At 52.8% G+C, this 10,554-nt stretch overlaps 1 protein-coding gene across 1 annotated transcript; it reads left to right on the forward strand.

Annotated features, from left to right (window-relative positions):
• The first annotated feature begins 3,407 nt into the window (after nucleotides 1-3,407).
• MSX2 (msh homeobox 2) lies at nucleotides 3,408-8,399 on the forward strand. The gene is made up of 2 exons (XM_049829467.1): nucleotides 3,408-3,777; nucleotides 7,505-8,399. The coding sequence occupies exons 1-2, from the start codon at nucleotides 3,423-3,425 to the stop codon at nucleotides 7,927-7,929; spliced, it is 780 nt and encodes a 259-aa protein (XP_049685424.1). The 5' UTR covers nucleotides 3,408-3,422; the 3' UTR covers nucleotides 7,930-8,399.
• The last annotated feature ends 2,155 nt before the right edge of the window (nucleotides 8,400-10,554 follow it).

The following is a 10,554-nucleotide window of genomic DNA, read 5'->3' on the forward strand; positions in this document are numbered from 1 at the left end:
CCGGCCCGGCTCACGGGGGCTGGTGCTGCCTGAGACCGGGGGGGGGGGGAACACAGGCTGAGGGGCACGGGGGGGTTAGGGGCTTTCTGGGCATCCTTGGGATCCGGCCGTGCCCCGTGAGGCGGTTGCTGGCGGCGGCTTGGAGTGGGGGGGGCACACGGGTGTGGGGCTGGGAACCAGCCGAGCCCCGACGGGCGAGCCCCTGGGACAGCCCTCCGCGGTACCGGGGTCTCACCGGGGACACGAGGGGGGAGCCCGACGCAGGGGAAAACCCCCGGACTCACGTCGGTTCCCCGGGCCGGGAGAATTCCCTGCTGGTCTGAGGTTGGGCGGCCGCTCTGAGATCCTGGGTAGGGAGGAAAAGCCTTAATTCTTAGAAGTTTCTCCAAGCCCCGGCTCGGCGAGGTTGCCGTCCCTGCATTGAGTGCCGTGTGGGGCTTCATTCTCCTGTGTTTAACTCATAGGAGGAGGATGAAGGAGGGGAGGGGTGAGGGAGGAGGGAAACCTCCAAGTTCAGGCTTTAGACAGAAAACGTGCCAACCTCGCGATGGGCTAACGCTGAAGAGGGCAAACGCCATAAGCAAACCCTGCCGTGCTTTGCTATCCCAGGGGCTCCTGTGGCACCCAAAAGCCAGCCAAACCAGGCTGGATGAGCCACCCCATGCTCATCCCTCACTCCTGCTGCTGCTCCGCGCTTCACATCCGAGAGAAGGTTGTCCCTTGGTCCCCCTCCTTCCTCCAGCCTCCCAAAGGATGGCAGCGCAGGGAAGCCTCCCCAAGCCCACAAGGACGGTGTGCGAGCTTGCACACCCGGGCCACAGCCAGGCACCCCGGGGGAGAGAACCTGCACCCAAGGGACGTGATCAGTGTCACCGTGACCTGCCTTCCTGCGAGCTCTCCTTCCCCAGGCGCCCTTCCAGCGGGCATTGACTTTGGGAGCGCAGTATAATTATCTGTAGCATTTTCAGCAGCCCCACAATGGCTTTCCACGGGCGGTGCATTGTTCTTGACACACATGCATTGTTCCTGCATGTCCATCAATTCTCATTTACTTGTCACGGTGCAGGAAGCATGGAGAAGGGAAAGGAAGGGGAGGGGGGGTGAAGAGGGACAAACTCAACCCCACTGCAGCAGCAGGGCTTGCAAGGCCGCGGCTGGTTGACTGCGGTCCTGCATCTCTCTGCGAGCATCTCCCGGCAAAGAGATGAGCTCTGCGGGGAAGGAGAAGTGACAAACTGGGGACAGCAAGAACAGCTGGAGAGGCATCAGCTTGTGGGATCAAGTATTCTTTTCACCGCTGCAGAAAAGCCGGGATCAGGGCCGTGTTGCCTGAAACGTCGCAGGCTGCCTCCGCCAGGTTAGTTGGGCTGGAGCAGTGAAAGGCATCACTTTGCAGCTCTTGCTTGACTTTAATCCTTAACCCATCGAGGACTGCAGTAACACTGCTAGCAATGAGTAATGACTGTGCAAACCCTACTATTAGACCCACTGATGAGTAGGGTTTTGTAACACGGCTTCTCGTACACGTCCTCCCACACTCCTTCCCACACCGCAATCACATGCCCTGGTCCCAGTTTGCCATCTGTGGCACCAGGTGAGATGCTATCAGGGCTGGGGTGGCTCAGATACTTGTTGGCTGACCAGGGAGGTTGGTTGACGAGGGCTGTAAGGGGCCAGGGGGACCCCTGAGCCCAGAGCCGCACACTCAGTACAGCCCCATCCTTTAGGCACGCTCTGGCCTGGCCTGAGCAGAGGAGCACGGCCCAAAGAGAATCCACTCCGGCCCAGTTCCTCTCCCAAAATCAGCTCCCAAACTGCCCTCTAGGAAAAGGTATAATTGCACAGGCTGCAGAGGGAGTGGGAAGTCGTGATTTGTGTTAGCAGGACTGGGGACTTCCAAGACCGCCGCGTGGACTGGCAGGAAAGTCAGGAGTCCAAATCGAGCACCAGATGAGGCAGTGAAATCCAGCATGTTTTTCAGAAAGGATATAACCAAAACCGCGTAGGGAGCAGAGCCCTGCAGCTGCCCAGGACCAAGCCCACAGCTTTGTCTGAGCTGCCCCTGCGGCCAGGGCTTGGGGTGAGGGGGCTGTGCTGCACAGCCCCAGAGCAGATGCACTGCCACCTTCCCAGAGTATTTGGGGTATTAGAGCCTCAGTTATAACACCAAGACGGCTCCCAAACTCTGTGCTTCCTGGACGTTTGGAAAAAAAAAAAAAAAAAAAAAAAAAAAGCAGAGAAAGTTGCGGGCACAGCATGAAATAACACCCGGCATAAGATTAAAATAATTATGAAAAGAACAATATGTATTTGCTTTTATCCGCACGGTAATTAGAAACGCTTTTTAAAGGATACTCTTTATTCATACCACTGTTAGGAAGTAAAAAAGTGAGAGAATCGCTTTCATAGTACTGGTTTGATATGCCTCTTAATTAAGGGCTGTGTGCCCCTAATTTATTAAAGCTCATCTATTCATCACGTGTGTAATTGACGCTGGAAAAAAAATAATAATTACAGATCTAACCTCTGCAGAGTGGTTTTGCGCGACTTGGGTCCTGCTGCCGAGGAAACGCAAACAACAAAAAAACCCCCTTTTGGGATGAAAAACGAGCGGCGCGGAACAGGGGCCCGCGTTTCTCCGCGGGGGGCGTTGTCGCTGGGCGAGGGTCCAGCATCCCGCCCCCCCAAAGCCTTTGCCCTCGGACAAGGACCTCATTTCTTGGGGACCCCCCCGGGGGCCGGGCAGACCCCGGGCTGGGGGACTGGGGGGTGGAGTGTCCGGCGGGGCTGGGGAGCGGCGGTACCCGACGGGGCGGCCGGGGGGGGACCCGGGGGGTGGCGGGAGGAGCCGGACCGGCGGCGAGAGGAGGCAGAGCCGCGATCTTCTAAAGTTTCCTCTTCGCCTAATCATCAGCCTTAATTACCCCGGCGGCTTTTTTTTTTTTTTTTTTTTTTTTTTTTTTTTGCTTGCTTTGGGATGATTATAGCCCTGGACGGCTCCTTAATAGCACAGCTCCGCTGGCTGCCCGTGTCATTAACTCCTAATTCATTTCGGAGGGGACGGGGGGGGGGGGGAGGGGGGGGGAGGGGGAACACCCCAACCAAAATAAGCCCCGGAAAAAAAAAAAAAAAAAAAAAAAAAAAAAGTTTCTCCCCGCCCTCCCGCTCCCGAGCCAATGGCATGAGTCACCCCCCGACGTCAGCCCCCAGCGCGGGCCCTGATTGGCCCGCGGGGCGTTTACTCCACTTCCCAGAGGAGGAAAGAGCCGGGGAGCCCCCAGAGGGGGAAAAGAGGGGGGCGGCTCGGCGGCGCCTCACTCGCGCAGTCCCCGCGCAGGGCCGGGCAGAGGCGCAGCGCAGCTTCCCCGGGCGGCCCCGCTCCAGCCTCCCTCCCTCCCTCCCTCCCTCCCTCCGCACCCGCCATGGCTTCTCCTTCCAAGGCGAAGGAGGTTTTCTCCTCCGACGAGGAGGGCCCGGCGGCCGGCGCCGAGGAGCACCACAAAGTCAAGGTGTCCAGCTTGCCGTTCAGCGTGGAAGCCCTCATGTCCGACAAGAAACCCCCCAAAGAGCCGCCGCTGGCCGCGGCGGGGGGCAGCGCCGACGGGGCGGCCGTGGGCACCTCCAGGAACCTGCTGCTGCCGGGCCACGGCTCCCGGGACGCGCACAGCCCCCCCGGGGCGCTTACAAAGACCTTCGACACGGCGTCCGTCAAATCGGAGAACTCGGAGGACGGCACGTCCTGGATCCAGGAGGCCGGGAGATATTCCCCTCCGCCGAGTGAGTGGCCGGGGAAGCGGCGCGGGGCTGCGCGGGAGCCGCCGCCGGCCGGGGAGCGAGGGCAGGCGGGCAGCGCTCCGGCCCCGGGCTGCCGGCCCCGGGCTGCCGGCCCCGGCCGCCGAGCTGCGCCGCTCCCCGGGCGCCGGGAGGCGCGGGAGCGGGCTGGGTATAGACATAGGCACATGAACGCTTTGCCTGCGTGTTTATGTCTGCCTGCGTGAGAGCCTCACGCGTGTGTTACCTACTTCTTCGCGTGTGTCTTGCCTTTAGGGTTACGCAGCTGCGTGTTTATGTATCTAATGATGCCTGTGTCTACAAATGCATCGTGCTTTTAAAACCAGAGACAGACCGGGAGGTACCGCGGGCTAGCTCCCGTTCCCGGCGCACGGCTCACCGGCTGCCGGTTCGTCCGTTTAGGTTATCCCGTTGCAACGAGAACTGGAAATTCTCCCCGTTTCCTTCGCCCTTACAGCGCACGTTGCAAAGCAATCTCTGAAAGTCGGGAATTGTCCCTTCCAGGCTTGCGCGCTTTCTGCGCGCTGAGTCCCGCCGCGGTCTCGCCGGTGTTTGCGCGGTGTTTGTCTCTCTCTCCCTCGTGGCATGCAGCCTGCCGAGGTTCCCCGAGCTGGCCCTGACCTCTTTAGCCCCTGCGATCTCTCCCGACCCCGTCCCCACCGCCTTAGGGACACGCGAGCCGGAGGTGACAGGTCACTTCTTAAACCCTTTTTGCTCTTCCAGCCTCGCTGCTGTGTCTGCGCTGAATTGCACTTCGCTTTCGGTGAGATTCCCTACCAAAAAAAAAAAAAAAAATTGCGTTTAAAAAATAAAAAGAACCCCAAAACTACCTTCGGGAAAAGGTGAAAAACGTAGCCCGGCAGTGCTCGGCTTTCTGCCTTCCCGTCGCCAAGAGCCGTGGCGGCTGTCCACCTGTATTGGCAGATCGATCCGCTCTCCTCCACGCATCCCTACCTCGACTGATGTAAATTAAATGCTCTGCTTTACTTAAGTTAGTGACTCTACAGATGCGAACTGTTGAACCGGACAGTCTCGCAGAATTTGCTCCTATAATCTAATAGTGCAAGAAGGAAGTTTAGTTCTATTACAGTTCCTCTCTTTTTTTTTTTTTTTTTTTTTTGACAATCATTTCGATTTGGCTTTCAGTCGCTTCCTTTCCTTTACCATAACCCCGAATTAATTTGATTTCTAACGTGCTGCGAGAGGGCCAGGCAGAGGGGCTGGGAGGAAGGCAAGCCCGCCCGTGTCATTCCCTGCTTAGCTCCGGTTTGCGGTTTTCATGTACCCTCAAGTACCCTGGAAAAGCGTGAAAAGAAGCGTGTGCTCCTTAAAACTGCCCTAAACCCCAGACTTAGACAAGGCCTAATCTTCTCCCGATATATTTTTTTTCCTTTCCCCTTCGAAATTCCTCCTCTTTCTCTGTTAAAACCGGCAGTCTGCAAAAATAGCTTTGTGAAGGACTTCAATAGCTAGGAAGTTCAGGTGCGGTGATTTCAGCAGGATTTGGGGCGAAAAATTATGATGAGGGAAGGAAAGGTCCTTTGCCCTCGATCATCTTCCAGATTTCTCACCTCCCGGCGCTCGGCCCCCTCGGAGCCGGTGTGACAGCAGGAGGCAACGACCGGTTCTCCCACAACAAGCCCATCTGTCCGTGGAGGGTTTTGACATTAGAAGCAGCTCCTCGATTTATTATTATTAATATTACGGGTGGGATGAACTGGGGAAAGAGCTGTAAAAGTTAGATTTTTGAGCAACGTGGAGAGGAAACCGTCTCCAAGTGATGATTTTTTTTTTTTTTTTTTTTTTTTTGTGTCCGACATTGGCCAGAAAACGGAGGATAAACAGGAAAAAAACAGCGAAACAAATCACTGCAGCGAGTGCTTGAGGACTGACACGGGATAAACGCAATTACAGGGTCTGGGGTGGTGACGGTCCCTGCTTCTTATCAGAGTTTGGCAGTCATTTGGGGGACGGTGAGGGAAGAAGCCCGGGAACTCTTGGGTGTATTCCGGAGGAAATATTTGTCCGGGATTTAATTTAAAAGCATGTTTTCGCGGTTTCCCCCGTGCGCAGCAGAAGTCGGGACGGGTCGGGCTAACCCGAAAGCCGGGGAAGGCGCTGGGACGGGGAGCGATCCCCGGAGAGACGGTCGCCCTTGTAAAGCCCCCCCCCCCCCCAGAAGGAGCCCCCTTTTAGCAGGGTCTTTGGAGAGCTTCCCTTTGAGAACAGAAATAGGTTGCGTTTAAAAAGAGGGACTGGAATAACGCGGTGAGCGGTAGTGAATTTAGGGTCGGGTTAGTGTCGTTTGGGTTTCGTGTAGTTTTAGGAGTGAACCAAATGTCACGGTGAGCACCTTAATTATTAAAATGCCCTCATGCGATCATAAGACGGTATTTGACAAGTTGTTTTCTAAGAGGGCTTTGGTTTTCACTTTCAGTATCTAGAAGAAGTGTTAGAAGAGAAGTTTAACTTTTTCTGCTGTAGCTGTTTTCTCCCTCCCCTTCCTGATCTTTCGAACACTTTCTTCGTGGGATTTTTTAATTGCATGATATGCACTTAAACAGCTTTGTGGTCCAGCTTATTTTAAAAAAAATAAAAGAGGAAAGTGAAAGGGGTCCAGAAAACACGATGTGCAAATACTGACAGGCATTTGAACCAGACACTACAGCATGGACATAATTTAGCAGCCTCTTAAGAGCAGCCTGTGTGTCATTTCATGTATCAAGCTGGGGACCTAGGGTGGCTTGTCATATGCCCCGGGACTGAGCCAAAACACAAGCAAATTGCTAAGCTTTTGAAGTCAGCCGCATGCTTTTTAATCATTCTTTAGATTGCAAAATTATTAGTGAAATGCAAAATGAATCTAAAGGCAAGTCAGCGATGGGCCATCCCGGGCACATGTGCCTAACCTGGCTGGGGTTATAAGGCAAACCCAAAAGGTAGTAGGTTTCCTGACCTGTATTGGCTACAGATGCTGCAACTATGTGGTTTTTTTTGAATTGGCAAATGTCATAAAAGCTAAATGTTGAACGAAAAGTGCGCTGCTTTCTTCTTTTTTTGATACTTGTTGAAAAACAGAAAATACTCCGTGAAAAGAAAAGTTATTAAGCAGAGGAAAAACTTGCTCTTGAAGAAGAAATAGCAAGAAAAACGCCCAGTTATCTAAACCAGAAAAATTATCAGACCCACTTCTTCAGCTGTCAGAAAAAAGATAGGGTTGACTTGTTGCTCTTGGTGGAGAAATCCTGGAGTGGGGCTGGGCTTGCCTCTTGCACCACTGTCCTTTCGTGAATCTCCTGCTTTTGCGTATATGTTTGTCCTGCGCTTTGCTGGAGTTACTCCTCCAGTTCTGCAGCTACCAAGACAGCTGGTTTGTGTGCTCTAGACCCCTATGATGTGACTCCTAAAGCGATGTGCTGCATGTGTCTGTGAATTCTTCGTGCCCTTTTTGCCTACAGGCTGTCCTTTTGAAATCACTGAGGCAAAATTTCACTTCCCAGGACGTCTGCTGAAGTCCTGCAAACATAAGTTTGGCCAGAAAAAGATTTCCAGAGCCACTTGCAAAAGGATCCCCTGTTGTGAGGGTATCACCTGGCAGGACGCTCCCTTCGCATACCCCTCTCTCCTGCCCCAGCCCTCTCAAGCACAGCATTTCTCCAGAGCACCCAGCTCTCCCTGCTTTTGTGATAACTGGCCTTTCGCTTCCTTGCAGGACACCTGAGCCCCACTGCCTGCACCCTGAGGAAGCACAAGACGAATAGGAAGCCCCGAACCCCATTCACCACTTCCCAGCTGCTGGCTCTGGAGCGCAAGTTCCGCCAGAAGCAGTATCTGTCCATCGCCGAGAGAGCCGAGTTCTCCAGCTCCCTCAACCTCACAGAGACCCAGGTCAAAATCTGGTTCCAGAATCGGAGGGCCAAGGCCAAGAGACTGCAGGAGGCTGAGCTAGAGAAGCTCAAAATGGCAGCGAAGCCCATGTTGCCGTCGGGGTTCAGCCTCCCTTTCCCCATCAACTCTCCCATCCAGGCTGCCTCACTGTATGGAACATCCTACCCTTTTCACAGACCTGTGCTTCCTATCCCGCCCGTTGGACTCTATGCTACTCCCGTTGGATATAGCATGTACCACTTATCCTAAGAAGATCAGAAAGACAAAGCGACAGTGAGACAGACTTCCTGGTGGATCATGTCCAACCCTGAGAAGGCAGTACCCCAACCAGTACTGGCCGTTCTTTCTGCACGCTTCTATCTGCCATCCTGAGTGTACGGGAGTTTGCATTAGCAAAGCAAGGCATCCTGTACGCTATGGGTTGGGTGTCTTCTGAGAGTGCTCTGAGCGCTCAGAGTCTGATCCTCAAAGAAAAAAAAATATGTAAAAACAAACAAAACAAAAAAAAAAAAAGAAAAAACATTTGAGCAAATGTAGGGTTTTTATACAGTGCACGTAAAACTAGAATAAAAACGAACGGGTGAAAAAGCAATCTCATCTTATGGAGGCAGAGATTTCCCGATGCCTTCCTGATGGGGCCCAACACATGTTTAAAGTAAGAAGGGTGCATGCCCTAAACCCACACTTGAAGTTGCCATCACTTAATATGGGGGCAGGGGGGAGGGAAATAAAAAGGTATAATCAAGGCATTTGTTGTTTGGTTTGTTGTTTTGTTGTTTTTTTTTTTTTTTTTTTTTTTTTAAAGAAAGCAGAGCCCTTAGCTAGAGACACCGTGTAAATAGAAACTAGACCCGGTAGAGTCTGAGCGAAATTCAGAGCCAGCAAGTTCCTGAATTTCTGGGGGTAGGGAAAATTTTTGCATCCCCATCCTTGACAGATGTTTGCAACAAGATGAGCATCAGGGCCCCTAAATGTAGAGCACAGCTTTATCCACCATTGGCTCCCGTAATGCCTTTATCTGTATAAATAGCTTCAGCGTTTGTAAAGCACTGTGAGGGGAGGTAAAGTGCAAGGGAGGGTTATTAGGCAGTCTGGTCTTTATCTCTTCCTATTGGCATGCTTAAGAGATTTTTGGCTACAGCCAGGTAAGCTTGGCTCTGCAATGCTCTTTGAAAACCAGGAGAGAGGGAAGGAAGCTTACTGGGGAGAGAAGACGTGGGTTGTTTCCACAGTGGTGGCGAGCAAAGGATTGTTGAACACTTCTGGGAGACGTTTGGGGTTTTTTATTAGTACTTGCAACAGTCTGTATCAAAGAGAAGAACCCCCCCGAGTCTTCCTCTCCTTTCCTTGCTAAGGATGCCAATATAAGTGACTCATGCTTCAAGCCCTTCTTAAGAGAGATCCAGGTATCACAAACAACCCTACTAGTAGGACGGTGGGGTGCCAAGAGACTGCGTAACCTGTCTGTCCCCGTGGGAGCTCTCCGAGCGCTGGCAGTATCTTCCCCAGCCTTCTCCTTGTAACTATTGTATTATGTGTATTACTCTTGCTAAACTTTGTGAGAAAGTTACTCCAAAGGCTGTGGAGCACTGAAGGCAGAGCTTCTCCTGGATTTATTTTCTTAGCATGTTGTCATGGAAGAAAAAAGAAACAAACAAACAAACAAAAAAAAAAGCAGAAAAATGAAAGAAAAAAAAGCCACAAGGTTTTGCTGGTTTTGGTTTGTTTTGACCCAGCCGCTGTCGCCGCCTGGGACCCACTATAGATGAACTTCCCGTCTCCCTTCCCCTCACCCACAATCTTCCATTATAGGAAAGTCCCTTTGAAAGGGATGCCTTGTACAATTTTATATATTTTATTGAAGATTTATTATTTCTTATCTCTTATTTCGAATTAAATTAAAAAAGAAAAAACATGTTTAATCGCGTGTGGGTCTGTGAGTGTTTGGAGTTCTTTAAAAAGTATTTTCTCTCCCTGTGTGTTTTGCACCGCTGGGTCAAGTTCAAAGGAATGTTTGGGTTGCCTTTATGATTATTTCCCCTTTCTGAATCTGAATTAAAGCCAAATTTGCAGCACATGAAGGTGAATTGCAAGTCAACAATTCAAAGTCGAAAGCCAAACCTTTTATGAGGTTTCCTTGTTTTTAACAACCGCTTTTAGGCGCCTCTGTTCTTTACAACATCATACTCTGGTGATGTTTCCATCACTCCTTAGCTCGTGTGCCTTTCTCTTTTGCTCAGGACTCTCCCTCCGACTTGCCTTTCCATCGACCTCAAATCTGTGCTTTCGTGGGAGGCTAGTCTCGACCCCCACGGTAGCTGGGAGTCATTTTGTACAGGTAAGGCCTGGCCGGGACCGGGCAATACTTCAGTACAGTTGCATTTCAGGGCTCCCATGTGCTGTCAGCCTGTCCCATAGTTTTCGGGGCAGCCTCTCTCGAGAGCCGCACTCGTGTGCTGCCCGGAGAGCAGATGCTGGACCACACACCCCCGGCCTTTCTGGCGAGGGGGGGGGGCAGGTTTGCTCAGATAAGAGAGCCACTCAGGAGGTCAGGGGTAGTTTACCACGTTACACCCCAGTGCCATGCTGGCCCAATGTAAATTTTGTTGTAGGAGCCTTATTCGGATTAGGAGTGACCTCTGGAAACCCAGCTGGAGAAAAGGGTGGATTTTCCTCTGTCGAAGCTGCCGGGCGATTTAGCTCGGCTACGCTCTCGGCTGCGCCGAGGAGAGCTTGCCCTCGCTCCAGCGCTCGCCCCAGCCTCGCAGCTCTCCCGAAGGCCGCTCGCTCTCCCTGCCCGCGCCGGTGGGCACCACCTGGGCGGCGCTGCCCGGCGGGGCGGGCAGAGCCCCGGGAGGGCACCGGCCGCCCCCC

The sequence above is a fragment of the Accipiter gentilis genome, chromosome 26, assembly GCF_929443795.1.
Source record: "Accipiter gentilis chromosome 26, bAccGen1.1, whole genome shotgun sequence".
Classification (NCBI taxonomy): domain Eukaryota; kingdom Metazoa; phylum Chordata; class Aves; order Accipitriformes; family Accipitridae; genus Astur; species Astur gentilis.

What these genes read in the sequence shown, in the direction of transcription:
- MSX2 (XM_049829467.1), top strand. Translation starts at nt 3,423, where the DNA reads ATGGCTTCTCCTTCCAAGGCGAAGGAGGTTTTCTCCTCCGACGAGGAG. An exon ending in GAGATATTCCCCTCCGCCGA is followed by an intron (nt 3,778 to 7,504) that starts GTGAGTGGCCGG and finishes GCTTCCTTGCAG; the next exon opens with GACACCTGAGCCCCACTGCC.